The 24128-nt window shown below is 62.4% G+C and overlaps 2 protein-coding genes across 2 annotated transcripts; both read left to right on the forward strand.

Annotated features, from left to right (window-relative positions):
* Positions 1 to 1669: 1669 nt before the first annotated feature.
* TNFRSF13C (TNF receptor superfamily member 13C) lies at positions 1670 to 11403 on the forward strand. Its single transcript, XM_049115786.1, has 3 exons — positions 1670 to 7865; positions 8210 to 8452; positions 8782 to 11403. Exons 1-3 carry the CDS (start codon positions 7514 to 7516, stop codon positions 8961 to 8963), a joined length of 777 nt encoding a protein of 258 aa, XP_048971743.1. The 5' UTR covers positions 1670 to 7513; the 3' UTR covers positions 8964 to 11403.
* Positions 11404 to 17290: 5887 nt separating this feature from the next.
* Positions 17291 to 23423, forward strand: SHISA8 (shisa family member 8). The gene is made up of 6 exons (XM_025471217.3): positions 17291 to 17726; positions 17959 to 18291; positions 18440 to 18941; positions 21460 to 21590; positions 22365 to 22508; positions 22774 to 23423. Exons 1-6 carry the CDS (start codon positions 17291 to 17293, stop codon positions 23175 to 23177), a joined length of 1950 nt encoding a protein of 649 aa, XP_025327002.3. The 3' UTR covers positions 23178 to 23423.
* The last annotated feature ends 705 nt before the right edge of the window (positions 23424 to 24128 follow it).

A 24128-nucleotide genomic window follows, 5' to 3' on the forward strand; every position in this document is an offset into this window, starting at 1 on the left:
CTGCTGTTGTATTTCTCTGTCTGCTTGTAGCCCATAATCCGTTGTATTAGGGCCTTGCACCGTCCCAGCTAAGCACTCAGTGAACAGTAACTATTGTTTGAAATCACAGAGCTAGGTTCAAAAGCTGGTGCAAACCCAGAAATTACACTCTTTATGAATTGGTAAGGTTGTGGGAATCGTGAGAAAGGCTGTCTAGAGGGCTGGCTCCCTCCTTGGTGGCCAGAGGTTGTGCCATGACTATGGCTCCCCTTCCCCTTTGGGTCTAATGAGAATTTGCACAAGTGCCAGGGTTGGAATCCAGAAATCGGGTCAGCCAGGTTGAGGCCACTGCCACTCCCCTGTGGCCAGCGCTGGGTACATGGGGTCTGGGGGATGAGACAATGGGAGGAGAGCCAGGTTGGGGCTCCCTTGGACCATGATGTGCCCTCTACCCACACCTGGCTTGGGCCAGGACTTGCCTGCATCTTCGGGCCTCAGGAGCCCTGCCTGGTGCCCTGGGTGGGGCCAGCCCTGGAGCACCTCTGCTCTGACATGCTGTCACGGATCACGGCCAGAGCCCATGCTCTATGAGAAGGGGGGCCGGCTTGGAACTTATGGCAGGCGTCACGAGGGTAGACACGCAAGCCTTGTGCCTGAGAAAGCAGCTGTCAGGAAGGGCAGTCTCAAGGAGCCACTCCCACATGCTGGAGTCCACACTTCAGGACGGGCCTGCAAGGTGCCTGTTAGCACAGGGGCAGGCCTGGTGGAGGAGCGGGCGAGGAGCAGGATAGGAACACTGCCCGAGCCAGGAAGAGCACGACTGTAAGCCTGGGGCTCCTCGGCGCTGAGGAAGGGAGGCCAGCTTCTGTGGTGAGGCTGCCGCATCCAGGGCCGAAGGAAGAGGCCGAGGTGAGAAGTAGAAGTGCGTGTTGGTCTCTGAGAGGATGGGCAGGATCGGATCGGCAGAGGTGCCTCCTGGGAACAGCCTTGTCTTCAGCCCCTCAGTGGCCTGGGCCATAAAGGATGGGGCTTTGCAGGGCAGAGTGGGGGGCAAGCGGAAATAGGGTGGTTCTGGGGAGCTGATGGAGCACAGGATCCAGGCGGAGAGGTGGGGTGTGGACCGCAGCCTGCCTGCCTCTGCCAGGCACGTCACGTTGACAGGGGAAGGTCCTCCCCATAACCCTGAGCCTCCCCCCAGCCAGCATGGGGCGCATGTCTCTCTGGTCCCTGTGCTATGTTTTCTGTGCCACCTGGTGCCATTTAACAAGAGAAGTGGCATCACACTCCAGCTGAGGATCTGAGAGCCTTCCAAGTGCCAGGGGAACGTGATGCTGCTCCTGTGCCAGCCGCAGGGAGCTTGGCCGGGGCCCAGGAACCCAGAGGCCGCCTCGGCCCCGCGCAGAGCTGAGCAGCCCCTGCCCGGCAGTGAGCAGGTCTCCAGGCCCGCCACCCCTGCCAGGGAGCGTGGCCACTCTGCACCTGCGGGGCCGGTGACCGGGACCGCCTTTATGCCCAGTGCTGCCTGGTTGGTGCCTGGTGCTGTGGTGGCGGGGAGGGAGCTGGGAGACGCTGCACTTGGCCTCGTGACCTTAGGCACATTAGCTGTCCTCCACCAGCCTCAGTTTCCTTGTCTGTAGGAGGAGGTCGGGCTAGTTTTTTTTTTTTTTTTTTAATTTTTATGTATGATAGTCACAGAGAGAGAGAGAGAGAGGCAGAGACATAGGCAGAGGGAGAAGCAGGCTCCATGCACCGGGAGCCTGATGTGGGATTCGATCCTGGGTCTCCAGGATCGCGCCCTGGGCCAAAGGCAGGCGCCAAACCGCTGCGCCACCCAGGGATCCCCCGGGCTAGTTTTTAATGCTTTTCTCCTCAGCTGGTCTCAGGTCCAAGCATAAGCCATTAGTTTAAACAGATGTCAGACTCTCAGGCTGGCCTTGGTCACAAGATGGTCACATTGGGGGCAGTTTTGGGGGTGGGCTAGCTGTGTGGATGGGTGGGCAGCCTGAGGCTCCAGGAGAAGATGCCTTTCTGCTGGATCTGGGAGCTGCTGGGCCCCTGCTGGCTGGGTACTGGGGTGGGCCCTGCCTGTGGGGAGGGGCCGGGCTCGCTCAAGGTCACAGCCTGTTTTGTTCCTTGGGCGACCCCAGGGAACTCACTTCGTAGGAGATGGCCGGGCCTGTGTGTCCTGGCCCCGGTCTAACGCTGTTTCCCGCGCCAGTGAGGAGGGGGCTCTGCAGCCTGGCACCTGTGTCTCCTTCACCCCTCGCTGAGCAGAGGCTGGGGCGGCCTCGGGCTGCGGCTCCGACAGGGCAGCCTGGTCCCGGAGGGGAAGTGATGCAGTGGGAAAGGACCCAGCCTGTGAGTCTCACTGACTTGGGGTCTGTGGCCAACTTGCAGTGTGACCCTGGGCAGCTCACTTCCTGTCTTCCTGTCCCCACAGTCTCTTGAGGTTCTCGTAAGGCTCAGAGAAACCAAAGAGCCTGACGTGCCTGTTGTGCCCGCCCGTGTGTGCCCCGCACAGACCGTCCTGGGGTTGGCTGCCGCTGCGCAGGGGCGTGGCGGGCAGGGTGAGTGCTGGGGAGCTCCTGAGATAAAGGCCCTGCCCCAGCCTGGCCCTCACCTCCCACACCTGGTGCTGGGCCAGGCCTGCCTGACGGACTCCAGCAGAAAGGTCCCCTTCCCACCAGGCACCTGCTGGCTTAACCTCTTTCCCTGGGCCTCCCCTGGACCACAGTCGAGCAGCAGAGAATCCGGGTGGAAAGGCTTCTCGTGCACACCTGGAGGCTCGAGGGGTGGAGGGCGGGGACGATGTAGTGGGTTGTCAGGACCTGCCCAAATCGGAGTCCCACCTGAGTGTGACCCTGTGGACAGACCCTGGGGCCCAACTCTGGGAGGGAGAGAGGGCACGGAGTCCCAGCGCCCCTGACCTGGGCAGGAGGTAGCCTCCCTTGGGGCCACCCTCTTCCATCAGGAGGAATGCCAAGGGCATTCGGGGGTCCCGGGGGCTACTGCTTGGCTATATAATAGCCCTGCAAGGCCAGGCCCAGGGCTCCTGGCACCTGGTCATCCTCTGCTGTGTTAGGCCGCAGGCTCCTTGAGGCCTGGATCTGCCTCCCCGCCTGCTGACCAGGGGGGTTACTCCAGAGATGTGTGTGTGGTGGTAGCAGTGGGGGAAGAGCTCAGGGACTGAGGGGCCGCCTGGCTCGTCCCCGATCCTTCTGAGCCTGCTTTCCTCTCTGTGAAGAGGCAATCACGGTGCCATTTCCCCACAGGTTGAGGCGAGGGGTGTGGGCTCCTGCAGGGCACAGGGCCAGGCAGGCGGTCGGCCCGTGCTGGGCACTGCCGTTTCCTGGGTGACTGTGCCATTCCCTGGGCCTTGGTCCTGGGGGGGGTCACTCTCGCCTCCATCCCTCTGTGCCAAGATCTCACCAGGCCTTCCCTGACCCTCGGGCCCTCCCTGACACCCTTCCCTCCTGAATTTTTCTCCCCAGCACTTCTCAGACCCTCACCTACTATATGGTTTCCCCATTTGGATTTTGTCTCTGTCCTTCCCTGCCGTCTCCCCGGAATCTAGAACAGTGCCTGGTGCACAGCAAGTCTCCGTGAGTGAGTGGTGACTGAATGGAGGAGTCTGCTCTGGGTCCGCCTGTGCGTCAGCAGCCTGCAGGGAGACCAGAGCCCAGCCCTTGTCCCCACTGCTGTGGGGTGCCTTGAACGGGGCCTGAGGGAGGTGCAGCCCCTGGGGAGGCTCCCTGCTCTTCCGCCCCCCACCCCAGCCTTCGGCCTAGCCCCCAGGAGGCGCAGACTGTTCCCTGTGGCTGAGACGCTGAGGGTCTGGGGTCTGGGGTCTCCATTCTGATCTCACATAGACGGCCTGTGTCCCCCATCCCGGGGCCGTGTTCAGACCTGCTGGGGAGCCCTGCCCTGAGGCGTGCTGAACTGTGCACACGTGCATGTGTGTACGTGTGTGTGTATGGGCACATGGTGGGGGCGATGAGGGAGCTTGGGCCTGTGAAAACCTGGACAGGGGTTTTATAACCGCTTCATGGAAGGGGGTCAAGGGGAGAGGGTCTGGGGGCGCTCCAGCCTCACCAGGACTTCGTGTGGATCCTCTGCCTCTCCTGCCCCTGGTCCTGTCCCCACATTCTTCCCGCTGTCCCCCAGTGAGAGGGGCTTCCTCGCAGTGTCCTATTTGCCAGTGCCAAGTACATGAAAAAGGGGTCCCTGCCCTGGGGCCCCTGACCACTCCTGAGACAAAATACAACCAAATAGAAGGAGAGAGCTACGGGGCAGAGGAGGGCAGGGAAGTCCCCAGAGCAGCTCCCACTGTGTGGCCCCTTTGATGAATCACAGAACCTGTTTCCCCCCCAGGCACTTGCCTGACAATTTAAAGGCATGAAACAGGATGGGATGAAAAAGTAAAAAACCAGAACAGGCTCCCTCTGGGGACAGCAGGGAAATGCCCCTCCTTACTCATAGACTTCTGTATTGTTTGAGGGTTTTTTCATGAGAGTGTGTGCAGGTATTACAGAATTAAAATTAAAAATGATGTTCACGTAAGGAGTGCGTCCTGGCGCTCCGAGCACTTTCACATCTAGGTCTGGGGAGCGGGGCCTCGGTCTCCCCCGGGAATGCCCCCCACCCTTCCCACCCCCGCTTAGCACCCAGCGTATCCCACCGGCAGCTTCCTCCTTGCCCCCGGCGCCAGCCCCAGCCCCAGGCATGAAGGGCACAGGCCCTATCCTGGCTCCCCCGAAGCTGGGTCATCCCTGGCCCCTCAGAGCCCCTGCCTCACCATCTGGAAACCCGACATCATAGCACCGCCCGTGTCCGGACCATTGGGAGGGTGTTTTGGGGGGAATTTGAGGGACAAAGATCATCAGAGACTCCTTTTCCCCCGAAAGACCCCAAATTAGTTATCTTTGTAAAACACTTCATCAGTGAACGAGAACATGAGAACACCGAGTGACACTCCGTGAGATGGGGTTTCAGCAGCAAAGTCCCTTCTTTCCTACTCAGTACCTTTGAGGTGATGATACCAAAGTGTTTAAAACTATCAGGTTCCGGCCTGGCTCAGTCGGTGGAGCGTGAGACTCTTGATCTCGAGGTTGTGAGTTCAAGCCCCACGTAGGGTGTAGGGATTATTTAAAAAAGTAACATCATAGGGTGCCTGAGTGAGCGAGCATGAGACTCGTGATCCCGGAGTCCTGGGATCGAGTCTCACATCGGGGTCCCCACAGGGAACCTGCTTCTCCCCCTCTGCCCGTGTCTCTGCCTCTCTCTGTGACTCTCATGAATAAATAAATAAAATCTGGGCAGCCCGGGTGGCTCAGCAGTTTAGCGCCGCCTTCAGCCCAGGGCCTGATCCTAGAGACCTGGGATCGAGTCCCACATCGGGCTCCCTGCATGGAGCCTGCTTTTCCCTCTGCCTGTGTCTCTGCCTCTCTCTGTGTGTGTCTCTCATGAATAAATAAACAAAATATATATTAAAATAAAATCTTAAAAAAAGAAATAATAATCTTGACTTCAGAGATGTAACCCCAAATAAGGAATCTGCTGAGGATTTAACCTAACATTTATCACCTTGGTCTGTTGGGGAAATTTTTTTTAACTGTGAAGTCGGGATTCAAGGCCTCCCTCTGCTTCTCATTCAGGAGTCACAAGTGACAAGGTTTGTCCGGGGTCAGGCACCTGCACACACCACCGACGCTAATCGCACACGCCTTTCGCCATGGCCTGTCCCTGACGCGTGCCTTCCTGGGCCCTAGGAGGCCGCGGGTAGATCACCACTCTGCCCCTCTGGCTTGGGCCCCTGAAGGCCGCCTCCCCCGCTTTGTGCTGGAGCAGGTGCAGCTGCCACATAGAAGTGGCTCCTGTAAGTGACCCCAGACCAGCCCCATGGGCCACCCTCTCCCAGGGACACCATCCTCACTCCAGATTCCCACAAGACTCAGTCTGCTCGGCCCAACGGCGGCGTGAGGGTTAACGAGGTGCCTGGCCCCGTGTAAGGGCTCCCAGGCAATACTGGCACCACCAGTGATGGGGGTGGCGATTTGGCCCCCCCTCCTCTCTGGGCTCCCGGCCCCCCCACCCCCTCACCACACACCCACACTCACACCCACACCCACCACCCCAGACCCACTTCTCCTTTGCAGCTGCCCTGACGCCTACACCTTCCTGCCCTGGAGTTGTTGGGCCGTGGGCAGAGGACAGAGAGGCAGTGGGCCAGGGCTCCTGGATGCCGGCCCACCCAGGGGGCTGCTGGAGTCCCTCGAGCCAGAAACCCGGGGCCAGCCTTGCTCCCCTTGCACCACAGCATCACTCTTTGCTCCTAAACAGCTTCTAGATGGTTCCCCTGCTCTGGACCGTGGAGTCCTGTCTCCAACTCCACAGCAGCCAGAGACAGGGTCGCTTCTGCAGCACAGCTCAGAGCATCTCTCCCTGCGCTCTGGTAGGGGCTCCCCAGGGCCCAGGAGCCTGACGCGGAGGCCCAGAGCATCCCTGCCTCCCCTCCTCTGCAGCATCCCCTTGCCTGTCTCCAGACTCAGCTTCCCCCTCTTCCCCCTCTTTGCCTTTGCCCTCGCCAGCGCCAGCTTCTCTGCTGGAAGCGTTCTCTCCCCCCTCGAAGCTGCTGAATCTGCTCCTGCCCCATCCAGGCAGCCCCTGCCTCTGCGCTCCCCAGCCCTGAGCTGGGATGGCCGACCCCATCCCCGCCGAAGCTCTCTGCCAGCCCCTGCAGACGGCAAGGGAGGCAGGAGGGGCCTGTGTGTGTGTCTGAGGCTCAATCTGAGAGACACGGGTGACAGGCCAAACACCAGAGAGTAGAGACAGAAGGGACCCCAGTGAGACTCAGAGGTAGGCAGGCCAGGACACACACAGCCCTGGGACCCATGGGTCTTGGTCTGTCTGTTCATCTATTGATCGGAGTCTCTCCCTCCTGCCTCGGATCTGGGAACTGAGCTGTCTGTCCTCGGGCCCTCGGCCACCGTCTCCCTCCCCCCGCTGTGTCCTCTACTCCAGCCAGAGCTTCCCCACTGTCACCCAAGTCTGACTATGGTGCCGTCTGCTGAAAGCTCTGCGTGGTTCCCTGGCTCCTTAACCCTCAGCCACGAGTCCAGCCCAGCCCCCGGGCCCAGCAGTCTCTGGGCCCCATCTCTGTCCTCTTCCGTCAGTCATGCTCCCCTAGATCTCGCTGGGCAGACACCTTCCCACCATCCCGTCCTTTCCGAAGCCTTCCAGCCCCCTCCATGACTGCTGCCGTGAGGCGCTGTCTCCCCAGCACCCTGGGCACTCGGGAAGCCTTGTGAACCGAACCTGCTCTGCCTGGGAAGGGCTGGAAGGAGCCCCAGAGGGGGACCAGGTGGGGTGAGGAGGACACGGCTGGTGGGGGTTGTCTGGGGCTGTGGGCTGGCCTTGGGGAGCAGGACAGAGGAGGCCACCCAGAGGTCCTGACTGCAGGGGCCCAACCTCTACTGCCCAGGAGCGCGGGGTCTGCGCCCCAGCACAGGGCCCGCCCAGCAGTCGTCTGGAGGTGATGGTTGAGTGGTTGAATGGAGGAACCACAGGTAGAAAGAGAAGGTGTGGGGTGCGGGGCCTTGCGAGTGGTCCCACCCCAGCAGGCAGGAGGGTGGGGCGGGGCCCAGTGGGTGGCGGCCCCTCCCGGTTTCCTCCTCTGGGAGCCGAAGCCAGGCTCAGTCCCCCGCGAGCGAGCGCTGGGCACGGCAGCATGGGCAGCGACAGGAGAGGCGCGCGGGGCCCGCGGGGCAGGGGCGCGCGGGGCAGGGACGGGCCGGTCCCCACGCGCTGCGTCCAGGCCGAGTGCTTTGACCCTCTGGTCCGAAACTGCGTGGCCTGCAAGCTGCTCCGGACGCCAGAACCCAGACCGGGTAAGAGCCGACCCACTCAGCCAGCTGGTCAGCAGGGGTGCAGCCCTGGGAAGGAGGGGGGGCCCCCACCGCGCAACCTGCGGGAGCCGCAGGCCACCCGGGACGGGGGCGGGGGGCGGTGACTGGTTTGATGGGGGGCTGCAAGCGGGGCCTCGTGGGGACCGGCGGTCACCATGTGGCCCTCACCTCTCCCTCTCTTGCCCTTCCCCCGCCCCCCGCCGGCCCTCCCTCCCCTCCCCCGCCCCCCTCCCCGGGCCCAGCCTCGCCTCCCTCCGCCCCTCCCCCTCCCCGGCCGCCCCTCCCCTCCGCCCCCTGCGCCCCCTCCCCGTCCGCCCCGCCAGCAGCCGGGCCCAGCAGCCTGGCGCCCGGGACGGCGCTGCAGCCGCAGGAGTCGGTGGGCCCGGGGGCCGCCGCGGAGGCCGAGGCCGCGCTGCCGCTGCCCGCGCTGCTCTTCGGCGCCCCCGCGCTGCTGGGCCTGGCGCTGGCCCTCGTGCTGCTGGGGCTGCTGGGCTGGAGGTGGCGGCGGCGGCTGCGCGCGGCGGCTCCCCCGGGGGCCCCGGACCCGCGCCCGCGCCCGCACCCGCGCGGTAAGTTCTGCGGGGCGGGGGGCAGGGAGGCGGGGCCGGGGCGCTCGGGAGGGGTGCAGCGGCTCGGGCCGGTTCCCCGGGAGGGACGCAGCCCTGGCCCCGGAGCCGCCGGAGCCCCACACAGGAGGCCGCTTCTCCCTTCCGCCGGCGCTTCCCATCTGCACTTCCTGTCCCGAGGGCCCAGCACAGGCCGCCCTTCCCCATCCCTGCCGGGGCTTGGGGTTTTTCTCAGTCGGGGCGGTCCCTCCACTGAGGCTTCCAGAACAGGGGTGGGGAAAAGCTGTCAGCCTTCCTGACCTTGCCTTCCCTACCCCCCCTCCCCCAACTAGAGACCCTGGACAATGTCATCATCGTCCCCCCGGGGCCCCTTGATGCGACAGCTCCCGTGTGGCCTCCGGCCGGAGAAGACCCAGCCAACACCCCGCCTGCCCACAGCGTCCCTGTGCCAGCCACAGAGCTGGGCTCCACCGAGCTGGTGACCACCAAGACAGCCGGGCCTGAGCAACAGTAGCGCCGGAGGGGCCAGGAGGTGGCCCCTGTCCTCCCTGTGGGCTGTCAGCCAGCGGCCTGGAGGGTGGACTCAGGTCTTCATCACAGGGGCCACCTGCCCCTCTTCTGGGAACCAGGCTGCTCCTCAGCTAACCCTGCAGAACCACAGACTACAGGCCGGCCACAGGGCTCGGCGGCACAGAGCCTTTGGCTTCAAACCAGACCATCTCTGGCAGCCCTGGAAGGTTGTGGCTGAGCTCCTGTGCTTTTGAGTGGTGGGGGCGCGTCGCGTAGGAGGTTTCTCTTTCAGTGCCAGAAAGCCACCGTAAACCAGAATGAATCTAGGAAGAGGATCAAGTGGGAGGATGCTTAATTTATAGCTGGGTGTTGTATTTCTTTAATACTTGCTCTCAGAGTTGTCCCGCTTTTAACTGAGGCGAATGGCAACCACAAGTAACCAACTGACTGGTTTGCTTCAGGATCTAATACAAGATGATTTGATTTTAACAAGTAGCCTGGGTTGTGCTAATTCTCAGGTATCTGTACCCGAGGGTCAACCCTGAGCTTGGCCCAATCTTCTAGGACCTGCGATGCCATTTTCACCCTCGTAGCAGCTCCCAGAGCCCCAGGCTTGCGCTTGGGAGGAAGTCTGGAGCTCCTCTGGGGCTGAACTGCGCACTCACGCTGGAGGCACACTGCCAGGCATCTCTGTCAGAGGCCACCTGGAGTCCCAGCTGCCTTCAAGGCACACTCAGCTGTACTCAGGGAAAGGCCCAGGATCCTCCAGAGGCTCCTTTGTTCAGAGGCCAGAGCAGGCCTGTGGCCTTGAACCAGCCTGACCTGACATCCTTTGAGCTCCCTCTCTGTATGGCCTGCACTCCTCAAGCACTAGGTCCCAAGTGCCGTGGTCACTTGGCCATTCTCTGCCAGCCCCTGGGGTCACCCATCATCCTGGTGGATTTGGTCCTCTGACAACAGCACCCCTTGCTCTCAGAATTCGGGCGAGACCATCTCCTCCAGTGGGCCACGCCGTACTCGGTCAGGCGCTGCCTCTCCTGCTGGCCCTCCTACACGGAGTTAGAACCTCCTGACCCGGACACTCCTTGGAACGTGTTGTAGTTTAGCACTCTCAGGAGAAGCACGGACTAGGAGTCAGAAGATGGAGTTTGGGGTACCATTAGGGCCTTGGCCCTGTGCTGTTCCATGCGTCAGCTGCCTTCTGCCCACCTGTCCCTGACCTGCCCTTCCCGCCCCCCCTTCTCAGCCTAGAAGATGGTCTGGAGCCCCCAAATCCTGACACCCACATTTAAGTCTCCCCAGCCACCCTGTCCCTGAATGCATCCCAGGTGCCCCTCCCCCCGAGCTGCCAGGTGGCTGGGGCAAGGTCAGGTGGCCAGGCCTGTAGGCAGGAGGGTGGGAAGCAGGCCCAGGATGGGCCAGACATCCACTCCCCTTTGTCTCAGGACTGGGGAGTCTGGGCTGTTCCTGGCCCCTCCATCTCCAACTCACCTTTTCCACCACAGCCGCAGGCTGGGCCCTGGAGGTACAAATGGGTAAAACCCCTCTGGGGTCCAGACATGCAAACCTCTGGCCCCACTATGTCCCAGCCAAACCCCAGCTTCCCCTCTAGTCTCGGTTTCCATTTTTGAAAAGTTGTTGTGGGGGGGAGAGGTTGGATGCAAAGCGCTCCTCCAGGCCTGTGGCCCTCAGAGGAGAAGGACTTGAAAGAACCTTGAAGAAGCCTTGTCTCCACTCCCCCATTTTACAGACGAGGAGACTGAGCCCCAGGGAGGGAGAAGGCTCGGCATCATTGCTGTCCAGCAAATAACAGAAGGGTTCTCCCTTGGGGAAGAACCAGGAGCAGAGTGGGGGAAGATGTGGGCAAGAAGAGGGTCCCCGGGAAAGGACCCTACCACTCAGGGGCCTCCAGTCCCTGGTTCTCTGTCCTAATTAGCTTTCTAAGGAGACTTCATGAGGTTACTGCATTTGATCTTAGTGACAGCACCTGGAGGAGGGGCATGGGCATTTGTTTTTGTTTTTGGGTTTTTTTTTTTTTTTTTTTTTAAGATTTTATTTACCCATTTCAGACAGAGACAGAGACAGAGAGGACGAGCAGGGGGAGGGGCAGAGGAAGAGGTGAGGGGAAGCCCATTCTGCTGAGCAGGGAGCCTGAGGACCACCACTGGGTGGGGTGGAGCCCGAGATCCTGACCTGAGCCCAAGTCAGACGCTTCACCGCCAGAGCCACCCAGGCGTCCCTTGTTTGCTTTTAAAAAAGTTTTCTTTTATTACAAAAAAATCGAGACATATATTTTATAGGCACTTTGGAAAGTTCAGGGCAGTAACCTAGGGTAGAGCCCATGGAGAAATGACCCATGACGCAGTGACATCAGGCCCCTGAGACATGGGTTCCATGTAATCGTATCTATCCCACACATATAAATTCGTATCTTGGCTATCATATCTGGTGAGTTTTCTCTTGTCTTTATTTATTTATTAATTTTTTTTTTTAGATCTTATTTATTTATTCATAAGAGACACAGAAAGAGAGGCAGAGACACAGGCAGAGGGAGAAACAGGCTCCCTGCGGGGAGTCCGATGTGGGACTCAACCCCTGGATGGGGATCACCCCCTGAGTGAAAGGCAGCCGCTCAACCGCTGAGCCACCCGGGCGTCCCCTCTCTTGTCTATAAACCCTTTGCCAACAAGGTTTTCAACATTTGCAAAGCTTTCCCCTTGAGCATTTGGTTGTTTTGGTGTTTGCTGTTGTAGTTGAGGCAGCAGCATCTCGTTGACATAAATCTTTGCCTGGGACTTTTTTTTTTTATGGCCCCCGTCAGTTGAATTGATGTCCTGAAAATCTAGACTAGTTCAAGTCCATGAACAGGGATTAGATGTCCCATTTTGCAGATAGGAACACAGAGGCCTAGAAGGTGAAAGAATCTGGCCCAAACTATGATATGCCGCGGCGGAGCTGAGCCAAACAGAGGCTCGTGCCCCTGCCCTGAGTGCCTGTGCAGAAGGCCAGTGGCCCTGGTGCCCTCCTTGGGAGCAAGCGACTCCAGGGATTGACTCCAGGCTTTACTCCTTGCTTTCATCACTACTCAAAGATTTCTCTGCCCAACCGGTCTCCTTTTGCTGTAAAAAGGACCCAAGATAGACTTTGGAAGAGCTGCCTGTTGGGGTGGGAGCTAAGAGAAGCAGCTCCCCCTCACCCACATCTGTGTTTCTGGCCCGTTTTTTTCCTGAAGGAGGGTCTGGTTTCCCTGAGGTCCCCAGGGCCCGGGCAGGTGGAGGCGGAGCTGGCTCAAGTCTCAGTTCCTCCTGGGGCTTCCTGCAGGCACCTTTCACTTCCTGCCCAGCAGCCCTTGGCTCCAGGCTCAGGGTGGGGGTGGGGAGGCCCAGCTGGGGAGGCCAGGGAGGAAAGACCTGACCTCTCACCTCTGGCTGTCTCAGCCCTTCCCTTCAGGAGCTGATGGCATCTCTCCGTGAGCCTGTCTCCTCATCTTCAAAATGGAGCCCAAGGGCCAACGAGCTTTCTGAGACTAAAGAGGTCATGTGGCAAGTAGGGTCTTCACCCTGGAGGGCCCCCATCTCCTTTCCCTGGGATGCAGACACTTCCTGCCTGGAGTCACCAACCATGAGAAATTCCTCTGGAAAGTGAGTTTCCCAGAGCTGGTCTGAGGCTCTGGACTCAGCACTTCCCATTCCTACCACTCATCCATGTGCTGCCCCATTGATCACACCAGAGTCGAACACACCTGCTCTGTGCCAGGGCCATTCTGGGCAATGCTTGGAGGTCAGTCTCAGGCCCTGCCATTAGGTCTAGTCCGGTGGGAGAGATGGAGCAGGACACGATGACAGGACAGGGTGATGATCCCTGCCAGGGCCAGGGGATGCTCCAAGCAGGTTGACTGATCCAGCATCTAGGGAGTGCTTTGGATAGTAGGAAGTATATGCCCTGAGTCTTGCCCAGTTTCCCTACTGGAATGGAGCAGAGAATTCCTGGTCCAGGGCACTGTGTGTAAAGGTGCAGAGAAGAGGCTGCAGAAGGGTCAAGAAGCAGAGCTCAGGTGGGGAGCTGGAGAGTCAGATACCTTGGCCTGGGAGTGCCAGGTGAGGCTGCATCAGAACTTGGCCTGTGCTCATGCCTGCCCCTTGGCACATGGGGGCACTGTCCTCAGGGAACCCCGGGTGCTTCTCCAGCCCCTCTGACTACCCTCTGGTCGCAGGGTGGGAATTCAGTCCATTTGCTCTCTTCTGGGTGGCTCAGGCCACATTCCTCCTCACTCAGAGCTGAAATCTGACCTCTCGGGTTCCCTGGGTGGCTCAGTGGTTTGGCGCCTGCCTTTGGCCCAGGGTGTGATCCTGGAGTCCCGATCGAGTCCCGCGTCAGGCTCCCTGTATGGAGCCTGCTTCTCCTTCTGCCTGTGTCTCTGCCTCTCTCTATCATGAATAAATAAATAAAATCTTAAAAAAAAAGAAAAAAAGAAATCTGACCTCTCTCCAATTTGTGCCTGCCCCCCAGATGCCTGGGGTGACCCCGAGGGTGGAGGTGGGGGTGGGGGAGGAACGACTGCCCAGGGTCCCGCAGAGGGCGGGTTGGGGAGGAGCCGGGAAGACGCGGGTGCCCCTGTCCCCGGGGTCTGTAGAGCGCAGGCAACGCTGCAGGGGTCCCGGGGCCAGAGGGCCTCTGAACCTCTCCTCCCTCCCCTGGGCTGCAGAGAATCTGGGACCCAGAAGATGACTCCGGGGCAGGCGAAAGTCTTATCTCCGCAGCTTCTGCGGTCAGCCCAGCTGGTGGCACCTAGACCTGCGGCCGCCGAGCGCCGGGGACAGGGGCTGCGGGACGGAGGGGGCGGGGCGGGGGGCGGGGCCAGGGACTGGGGCGCCGGAGGGCCCCTAGCCTCGGGGGAGGGGAGAGGAGCGGGGCCGCGGCGAGCAGAAGCGCGGGTTCAAGGCCGAGGGGCGAGGAGAAAGGGCTGCACCTGGCGAGCGGCGGGGCCAAGATCACCAGGACCCTCTCCAAACCCTGGATGCAGGGCATGGCCCCGGCTTTGGATCGAAGTGTCTGTGTCGAGGGGTGCAACACTGCCGGCCCCTCTCCTGGCTGCGGGCTCGGAGCCGATCTCAGAATTGTGTCCAGGGGCGGGCAGGCTGCGGGACAGGGAGGACTTGTTCCGGTGGGTGGACCGCGCTGTGTGGCCTCTGCTGAGCCCTGTCCTCTCTGAATCTATTCCTGTCGTTGGGACTCAGTGGCCAGCTCCAGATTTGCATGTTCACTGGGGCCTCTGCAGGGTCCAGAAGGGAGAGACTCTGGGGGGTAACCAGCGATTTCCAGGGGTGATGTTGGCTGGGCGACTCCTTGAGGCCGGGGAAGGGCTCGCAGGGGAGAGGGTGAGCAAGGACCTCGGACTGGAGGCTGAGCCCCAGCTCCCCTGCACCTCTTTCCCCCCATCCTGCTCCCCCTCGACCTCAGCCTGGGCGCCCCCTCCCTCCCACAGGCAGCTGGAGCCTGAGTCACAAGCTGCTCTCAGGAAGACAAAGGAGCCATGGGCCCTCCCCTCCCGACCCCCTCCCTCCCGGTACAGGCATAGGCATCTGTGCTATCTGTGCTAGCAGGGAGTCCAGAGCTCTCTAGAATCTCTGCTTTTTGGGTAACCCTCCATCATGGAAGAAATGGAAGCAAAATGGGCCTGGGAATGTGACCTTGGAGGCGTGCGGATGGTACCCATGGTGGCAATCACCATCTCAGCAGCCGGGTCAAAAAGGTGCAAGCAGCTCATCTTGCAAATGAGAAAAGAGGCCAAGAAAGGTTGTGGGTCCTATTAGAGCAGGAATTCCAACCCACCTTAGTCTGGCTCCAAAGGGAAGGATAAGTAGGTGCCGTCAGTGTGAGGGGCTGGAAGGGCGTTCCAGGAGCGGAGAGCCTGCGCAAGGCCTGGGAGCTCAGGGAGGAGGCGGGACGCATTAGGCCTCCTCTATCGTCTATCGGAGCCTAGGAACACTTCCCTGGGCCCTGGGCTGGGATCCTCCAGCTGCTCTCTCTCTTTATACTAAACTGGCCGGAAGGAGGTTTGGGACTCCGCACAGGTTCCAAGCCAGACCTTGGTCCTTCCTGGGTGTGTGCCAGTTACAGCAAGTCATTTCTGCTCACTGGGGCCTGGGTTTGTCTCTAGGAAATCCCAAGTTCCCTGGCCCAGGGCTGGACAGACTGGTCACTGGCCCACAGTCTAAAATGGGAACATTGAGGCCTGCCTCGAGCTTTCCTGAATGTCCATGACCTCTCAGGACCCGGAGCCTTGCACAGCCAGAGCTGGGCACCAGGCGAGGGCTCAGCTGTGAGGGGAGAACATGTGTGCACAGGCGCATCCACACCGACACACATGTGATGTGCGCACACATGTCCATGGTGGAAGGAAGACTCTCATGATCATGCAAGCCCCAGACATGCACTCGAGCTCACAGTCGTGAGCACACTTAGACAGCCTCGCACTCAAGCTGCCAGCGCTCAGAGCTGGGGGCGGGGCGGGTGCCCTTCAGGCACATAAATGCGGCTCCTCTGCCCTCCCCGTGGGGCTTGCTGCAGATGCCAGGGGTTATTTTAAGCTTGGATCAATGGGCGATTTTTGGTGACACAGGGTGTGTGGGGGGGTGGCAGGCAGAGGAGACAAGAGGCAGGTGCTCTGGTGCCTTGCTGTGGAGAGAGACCCCAGGGTCCGAGGAGGGCAGTTGGGCAAAGGGGTCACTCCTCAGCTGCACTGCTCCATTTCTAGATCACCTTGCCCAGCAAATGGCCAGACACCTGAAGGGCAGTGCCAGCTGAATGAATAGCCAAATCCCAGGGCTGAGTCAGCCAGCAGAGGCCTGTCTCTGCATTTGAACCCCCCTCCCCAGCCCCAGGCTGTGTGTTAATATTGAGAGGGCGGTAAGTGCCTGGGATAGGCCTGCCAGATGTGGGCATCTGTGGTTGCTGGCTGACCACCGAACCAGACTGAGATAGAGAGGAAGCCATTGGTGTGTGGAGGAGCTGGAGGCTGGACATCAGTCCTGGGGGTGGGGGGCTGGAATCCAGCCCCCAGCTCCTGCACTGGGCAAATATATATGGGCCCCGATGGCAGCGACAGGGGGTGGAAGCTCAGTGGAGCACCCAATGACGCCAGGACAGTGGGGTGAGAGAAGGGTCCAGGGAAGGGACATAACTCAGGGAAGAACATTGGGAGCTCAGGGCCCGGTAGGGTCACCCTACCTGAGAAGGGGCCACAGTCCTGGGAGGATGTGGGGCAGAAACAAGCCTGCTTAAACCTAGTGCGCAGCAATAGGGGAGGAAGGCGGAAGAAGCAGTCACCCTCAGGGTCCCAGTAACCAGGAGGGCAGTTTAGCAGGGCACGGTGGGGGCGCTGATACAAATCAGACAGTTGGTGCCATGGAGTCCTTTCTGGGACTACCCCACCCCACCCCACCCCGAGGAAGCAGGAATGAGTGCTCCAGAAAATAGAGCGACTAAATTCTAAACCGAATAATAAATGGAAAGTCTGATGGCAAAAAGTAAACCAGGCACTAAGAAACAGTATGTAAAGTGGGGCATATTTTAGCCTGTTGTCCCTGGTGATGGGATTAAGGCAATTTCATCTCATTGCTTTGCTCATCTATTTTCTTTGTCTCTAAAATTGCAGTAAAGGCTTCTAATGGGGTAGGGTCTTGGGACTGGATCCGAAGAGTTGCCGGTGGAGGAGGAGGGGGAGGCTACCTCCGGAGGAATGACCCTGAGGGGGAGGGCCTCTCAGCACTGAGACCTGAAAGGTGCCCGTCAGCCCCTCATCTCGGCAACACAGGGACTTGATCCTCCTTTACATGTAAATCCTCCCTCTTGCTCCCTCCACTTCCTCCATTTTAATAAGCTGATCCCAGTCTCCGAGGGAAGACCCGACGCAAAGGGGAGCAGGAAGGAGCCCAAATTCTTTATTTTACAAAAACTAGAGACTAAAGTCACTTCATTTGTTCATTCAGCAGATAGGACGCCGTGTGGGAGCACTGGGGAGAAGTGGACACTCCCCTGGCTCCCCTGGAGCTCCCATCCGGACGGTGGGGGGCATCATACTGGCCTCTGCCTCCTGAAAGGGATTATGAATCTGCCCGCCCCTCCCCCTCAAGAGTTTTTGATGTTAAGAAGAGAAACAGGCAGAGGGAAGCAAGGTGCCCGGTTCGGCCACATCTTCCAGTTAAATCTAGCTTCGAAACCCCAGAGAACAGCTCCGCACTGGGTGCACGGACCGTTCCACCTTCCGCCCCTCCTCCCGGGGCCGAGAGGGGACCCGAGCGTCCTGGGGGGCGGGGCGAGGGTCGGCGGATGGCCCCGCCCCCTGGCCCGGCCCCGCCCCCTCGCCCCAGTCCGGGTCCAGCCGGATCTCCTCCCCCTACGCCTGGGGTAGCGAGGACCCCCCGGGAGGACGCGGCCCAGGCCATGCCCATCGCCGCAGAAGTGGGGACACCTCAGGGCCCCAGGCCGGGGTCCACGGGCTTCTGGGACCCGGGCGCGCGCCTCGGGGCTAACGCAGCGCTCGGGGCGGCGCGGAGACGGCCGGCGCTTGGCCTCCGGCAGCGGCTCCGCGCGCGGGTCTCCTTCCCATTTGAGAGGCGGGAAAATCGAGGCGCAGAGAGGCCGAAGGGCCTGCCACCTGTCCCGCTTCTGTGTCGGCCAGAACTGACGGAGAGGACGGGAGGGGGCAGGGCGGGGGGCGGCAGCGACCCTCCGGGGCCTCGCGGTGCCCGGAGTCCCCGCACCTGTAAGGCAGAGGCGCACTCGCGCCCGCCTGTGTCCGAAGTCACAGCCCTGAGAGCCGGGGCCCGAAGGCCCTGGGGCTCCCCGTTTGAGGGGTGGCTTGGGGAGGCCTTCGGAGAGGGTCCCCGGCGGGGCGCCCCCTCCCTCCCCTGGCGGCGGCCGCGCTCCTCCCCCGGCCCTGCCTCCCGCCCGCCCGCCCTCCTCCCCCCGCTCCCTCCCTCCCCCGCCCGCCCGAGCCGCGCCGAGCCCCAGCCGCAGCCAGAGCGCGGGCAGCGCCGAGCGGGCGCGGGAAGGCAGCGGTGTCGGGCGGCCCGCCGCCCCCGCTAGGCCCGGGCCACGCACACCCGCCGGCCGGGGAGAGGCCGGGGGGCGCGCGGGCGAGGACTGGCCGCCCGGCCCGGGGCGTCCCGGGGTGAGGACGGCCGGCTGGGGTCCGAGGCAGCGCCGGCGGAGGACGCGCCCCCCGGAGGTGCGGCCCCGCGAGCCTCGGGCCGGGCTCCCCACCGCCCGCCCTGCGGCCCGGGAGGAGGGCGACGGCCGAGGAGGCGTGCGCGGGGCCGGCGCGGTCGGTGGGGGCTGGCGGGGCCGGCGCGGAGGCCGTGCGGCGGGGAGCCGCGGCGCGCAGCCATGCGCGGGGCGCTGTAGCCGAAGGCGCGGGCCCGATGGAGCGGGCCGGGGCGCCGGGGCTGCGCGGCGGCGGCGGCGGCGGGGGGGGCGGGGGCGGGGGCGGGGGCGGCCCGCCGGGGCTCCGGCTCGCGCTCGGGCTGGCGCTGCTGCTGGCGCGGCCGCCGTCGGGCCGCGCGGGGGCCCCCGAGGCGCAGGAGCCCGCGGCGCCCGCCACGGCGGCCCCGGCCGGGGGCGACCGCTGCCGCGGCTACTACGACGTGATGGGCCAGTGGGACCCGCCCTTCAACTGCAGCTCGGGCGCCTACAGCTTCTGCTGCGGCACGTGCGGCTACCGCTTCTGCTGCCACGACGGGCCGCGGCGCCTCGACCAGAGCCGCTGCTCCAACTACGACACGCCGGCCTGGGTGCAGACGGGCCGGCCACCCGCGCGCGCCCGCGACGCCACCGCGCCCCGGGACCCGGGCCGCGAGCGCAGCCACACGGCCGTCTACGCGGTGTGCGGCGTCGCTGCGCTGCTCGTGCTGGCCGGCATCGGGGCGCGCCTGGGCCTGGAGAGGGCGCACAGCCCGCGCGCGCGGCGCACGGTGACCAGGTGAGCGCGCCGGCCGGGCCGGGCCGGGCCGGGCCGGGATCCCCCCCACCCCGCCGCCTGGACAGCCCTCCCCGGCCCGTGGGCGCCCCCCTCGCCATCCTTCATCCTCCCCCGCCCCGCCCCGCCCCGTCCGCGAACTCTGGTCCTGTCCGCAGCCCCCTCCTGGTTTTTCCTTCCCATCTCTGTCTCCAGGCCCGTTACTCCCCCCACCCCCACTTCGTGGAGGGAGACAGCTGATACCGTCTCCCCTTGACCTTCCGGAGGGAGCTGGGTGCTGAGCCGCCCTCCCCCGCGGCTCCCTCCTCCTCCGGAGTGGGCGGGAGGGCACAGAGGCCGCACCCAGGAAAGGTCGGAGCCCACTAGCGGGGGGTGGGGGCGTGCGCTGATGTAGTGTTGGGCGTCTTGGGCCCCAGAGTAGGGTAGAGGAGGGAAGGGGCTTTTTCTGTAGCTCCCCTCCTGCTTCTTTCCCCACTTCCCTTCCACCCCATCCCCATAGCTGTGACTCAGGCCTGACCTTCTTTCCCTGGGGATAAGGCCTCCCCCACACGCCCCATTCAATACACCCCCCCATTCCAGGCAAGGGACAGGGTCTCTCCCTGTGTAGGAAGGCACTGGAAATGTGGGGGACACAGATTCATTGTTGCCGAGGCCAGGTGCTAGCTGAGCCTGAGCTTTGTGTTAAGTGGGGTCTTAGCTAGAATGACGACTCTGGGATCCTGTGTCCTCACCCTGGAACTCTCACCCACACCCCCACACTCATGCCCACATGCTTTGGGGCCTGTGCCTTCCTCACTTACCCAGGTCTGTGCTCCCTGGGGTGTGGGACAGGCTGGTTTTTAGAGGTGACAATGATAGAGAGAAGCCCCCATGCCTGGGTGGGCCTGCGTAGGCCAGGTATGGATGCTTCCGCCTCCTAGTCTTCAGGGGCACAGGATGAGGGTTTCCTTGGCTCCGCGCAGCACCCCCGTCTCCCAGACCACTTAACTTACTGTGTCCCGGCAGCCACAAGGTGGAACTGGGATTGGACCCCTGACCTCAGCCACTGTGCTGCTGCCTTGGCGATGTGGAGGCTCTGGTCCTGAGCCCTGGGTGCTGTGGGGGCAGGTCCTGAGCTTGAGTCCTTCATGTCCGGCAAAGAGAAGACAGGACATGTCCTTGACTAGAGTGAGGGCAGCAGGAGCTGAGAGCCGTGATGGTGTAGAGGGGGCGGCCGGGGCAGCCTAGCTGATACATTCACCTAGGGCCCTCTTCATCTGCAAGGGACGGGGAAGCAGGTCTGGTGATGCTTCTGGAAGAGCTGGCCCACCCATGATGTGCTGTGTGGCCTAGGCCAGTCCCTTCCTCTGTCTGGGCTTCAGCTCCCACATGCCCTCTTTTTTTTCTCCTCTGGGGAGATCTGAAGCCCCACTTAGGCTCATGTGTGGGTGTGTGCTGAACCCCTGTTCTCACTCTGTTGAGATGATGGTCAGCTCCCCAAGCTCACAGGGCTTGGAGGGGAGCTGGATCTGTCCCTTGAGAAGTTTGTGCAGAGGCATGAAAATTACTCAGGTGTTCGGGATCGATGGCAGAGGAGCGCAGAGCTGAGAACACAGGGGCGGGCAGCGGAGGGCTGGGGACCAGAGGTGCAGCTCGGGCAGGTGTGTGTGTGTGGGGGGGGGGGGACACACGACTTCCCGACCCTGCCACATTGCAGCCAAACTGCACCTACCCCAGAGGGTCCCCGTGCTTCCTCCTGCTTCAGCCACTGAGGCCCCAGCCCCCTGAAGGAGGGAGGATCAAACTGCCCCAGAAGAAAATCAGAGATTCTGGGCACCAAAGGCAGCTGGGCGGAAAGGCTGGGACTGGCTGTCAGCAGGGAAGGCTCAGTCAGACGCTGTCACACCTGGGTGGGGCTGGGTGTCCCGGTACCCAGGAGGCTACCCAGGAGGCGGCTGCCCAAGGTCACGTAGTCTTTGGTGCTGGGCTGCCAAGGCGGGATCTCCTGGCTCCTCCCTCCTTTCTCGTCTGTCTGTCCTCCCCTCTGCGACCATGTGGCAGCTTTGTGCCAGCGGAAGCCTCTGCTGCAGGAAGGGAGTTAGGTAGGCAGGTAAAGAAGGCTTCCTGGAAGAGGAGGGACTCTGGTGGGGTGTGAATGAGTAGGAGTTTTGTGGAAGGAGATGGAGGAAGGTCGTCGGCACAGAAAACAGCAGAAGCAAGGAGCCTGAGACGCTTGCAGAGCTCTCACTGGGAGAGGAGGCTCAACTCAGAAGGTCTTAGGGATTCTGAAGAGTCTTTGAAAAACAAGGTAGCCCAGGTGACAGGGGACCCATAGCATTTCCTGACCTGCTCTGGAAGTGGCCATGTTGGGGAAAGGAGATGTGGAAACCTGATGTGTAAGATCAACTGCAGGGCAGAGAGGAGGCCCAGGGAGGTTGAAAGAGTGACGGAGCGGTGGTGGCCGGCATTAGCTAGGCCGAGGGCGGGCCAGTGGGGAAGCAGGAGGTTGGGAGGACTGCCTCTCATCACTCTTTCCCCACAGGACACTCACAGAACTTCTAAAGCAGCCGGACTCCCAGGAGCCACTGCCTCCACCTCTGGGCCCACCTCTGGGTAGCTGTGTCCAGGTGCAGATGAGTGATGGCCCCCCCCGGGGCTCCCCCAACCACACAGGTGTGTAAGCGGGCACAGCGGCCTATGTCGGCCTATGTCACGGGCCTCCCTTGTCTTGCTGTGGGCCCGAGACCAGGGGAAGTGGGGCGCTGAGGGGCAAGAGGCTCTTGGCTGTTTCGAAATTTTAAGGAGCTGCCTGCCTCTGCAGGTGTGTGAGTGTGGGTGGGGCAAGCTGGTCAGCTCCCCGTGGTAAAGAGGGACCCTCCAAGGTGTCCTGCAACTTCCAGGCACAGGGATGCGGTGAGGAAGGAAGGTTCCAGGTTCAGGGATCCTTGGCTCAGGCTGTGGTTCTAGGCCTTGGCTCAGCAGTGCCCTGGGGGCTGCCTGGCACCAGCCTGTGGATTCCATGGGGTCTTTTTAAACTCCAGGCTGGAGTCTCCCTCTTGGCCTCTTGCTGGTGAGGCAGGCTTCACAGCAACTTCCCCTCCTCTCCCCTCTGCGGGTTGGAATTCTCAAACCTTAACTGTCTCCTGAGAAGCAGGTCCTGGGACTCCGTGCCTGGCCCAAGCTGGACAGGCTGGGAGCCATCCCTTAGGCTAGCAGCCACTCAGGGCTGGCTGCTATTATTCAGGTTATTCTGAGCCAGGCAGGCCCTGCCCCAGGCCCTGGAGAGTCTGTCAAGAAGGTGGTTTGGGCTCCCTCTCCTCCAAGCAGCCCTCCCACAGGCTCTCCTTGAAGTGCCGGTGGGGAGAGGACAGTGAAGAGGTGGTGGTGCAGGTGGAGAGTGTCCGCGGGTCTGCAGGCCGGGTCTCATTTCCCCTTCCCCTGCTCCAGACAGGAAGCGCCCCAACAACATGCCCCTGGGGTCAGCGACCCCCGGCCCCCAGCGTGGCCCCAGGCTGCAGGGCGGGGGCAGCATGACGCTGCAGCCCTATGCCAAGTATGCCACCCTCAAGGCCGCAGCGCTCAAGGTCGCAGGTGAGTGGCCAGAGAGCCCCGTGCCCCGAGGGGAGTGGGGAGCGCCGCACCCAGAATATCCAAGCTCCTAGGTTACAGGGCTCGGGGTCCCGATTCCAGTTCCACAGCTCCCACCCTTGTGGGCCAGCGCTCCGGCCAACTTCTGTGTCGTGCCTATGCAGCCAGTGGCACACCGGTCCCAGCCTGGCTGTCAGAGCCCAGGCCCTGCCCCCGCCCCCCGCCCCCGGGCCTGACCTCGCTCCCCGCGCCCTCACTGTCCCCGCAGAAGCCACCCCACAGGACTTCTACCAGCGTTTCCCCACGGCGGAAGCTGCCCCGCTGACCCTCCCGGCGCGGGCCCCGCGGCCCCGCGAGGACTTGCCTGCGCTGCTCGACGCCTGCCCCTGGGCCCCGCCGGGCTACGCGCCCCCCGCCGGCCTTGCCCCGTCGGGCCACTACAAGGCCTGGGTCGTCGGCCGCCAGCCCCGGCCCACCCCCCGTGGCCACCCGGCGGCTCAGGCCTCCCAGGCCTCCCCGGGGCCCCAGAGGCCCGGCCACGCGCCCCGGCGCCAGTTCAGCGTGGAGAAGCTGCCTGAAGCCTTCAGCCCGCAGCCCCCTGCCCTTTATGGCAGCGCCGGCCGCGGGCCCCGGCACCTGAGCACTAACAGCAAAGCCGAGGTCACCGTGTGAAGACGGGGCGCCGGTGCTTCTGGGGGCCCTCGCCTGCCTGGGGGGGCGCGGGCCGTGGAAGGCCAGCCTGCCCTTATGCCTGCCCCAGTGTACTGGGGCCTGGGAGCCTGCAGAGCTAAGGGGCCCACTGGGGAAGGCCAGGGGTTCCGATCTCCGGCCCTCGCCCGGGTTCCTCATGTAAATAAAGCCTTTTGTGGGGCTCCCATCCCTGAGAATAAAGGAGCCCTGGCTTGGCCCTGAGAGGCACTGATGGTGGAGGCGTTGGTCATTGACTGGACAGACGGCAGTACGGGCAGAGGGCACAGCATGTGCAAGAGCAAAGGACTGCTCCTGAGAGCTGCCAGGCAGGTGTCCTGGGAGCCGGGGAGAAGTGGCTGGAGAGGGCAGTCAGGGTCGATTGCCAAGCTTAATGTCCCACACCAGTGGGAGCCATGGGAGAGGGGGCAGTTGGGAGGCCCCCTGGGAGGGTCTGTGCCCCTTACCGGAGATGAGCCCCCTCCAGCCAGTCACTCTACATCTTGAGTTGGTTGAGCCCGGCTCATCCTCATTGACATAATCTGGCCCTGAGCCGGCACCTGGCTTGCAGGCCACTTGGCCAGCTTGGTCCAGGGCCGCCCCCCTAATGGGTGTGGGCGGTGGGCCAAGTGGACAGCTGGTGCTCAGGATGGGGGAGCCTCCTCCCAGTAGCTGCTCTGGGAGCAAAGAGAATGGGGATGCTGGACACGGAGCCTTGGCAGTGCCCCACTGGGGGTGCTCGCACATGCTCGGCACTGCCAGTGCTCCCCCTCCCCGCCAGGCCGGCTCCGGGTACCTAGCTGTGTCTCAGGGCATTGCCAGCAGCCTGGGTGTATTGAGTTTCTTTATGCCAGGGACAGTTGGGGAGGTTGAGGTCTGGGTTATGCCCTTCACTGTGTGGCATCAACGAAGCCGCCCAGTTGGCCCTCAGTTTCC

Source organism: Canis lupus, chromosome 10 (assembly GCF_003254725.2).
Source record: "Canis lupus dingo isolate Sandy chromosome 10, ASM325472v2, whole genome shotgun sequence".
NCBI lineage: Eukaryota > Metazoa > Chordata > Mammalia > Carnivora > Canidae > Canis > Canis lupus.

Excerpts from the sequence above, each read along its gene's own strand:
- TNFRSF13C (XM_049115786.1), top strand. The coding sequence starts at position 7,514 with ATGGTTGAGTGGTTGAATGGAGGAACCACAGGTAGAAAGAGAAGGTGT. Across the intron at positions 7,866-8,209 it reads GACGCCAGAACCCAGACCGG|CCGGGCCCAGCAGCCTGGCG; the intron begins GTAAGAGCCGAC and ends CCCCGCCAGCAG. Across the intron at positions 8,453-8,781 it reads CCCGCGCCCGCACCCGCGCG|AGACCCTGGACAATGTCATC; the intron begins GTAAGTTCTGCG and ends TCCCCCAACTAG.
- SHISA8 (XM_025471217.3), top strand. The coding sequence starts at position 17,291 with ATGGCCCCGCCCCCTGGCCCGGCCCCGCCCCCTCGCCCCAGTCCGGGT. Across the intron at positions 18,292-18,439 it reads GCGCGGGGCCGGCGCGGTCG|GGGGCGGGGGCGGGGGCGGC; the intron begins GTGGGGGCTGGC and ends GCGGGGGGGGCG. Across the intron at positions 22,509-22,773 it reads CGCAGCGCTCAAGGTCGCAG|AAGCCACCCCACAGGACTTC; the intron begins GTGAGTGGCCAG and ends CTGTCCCCGCAG.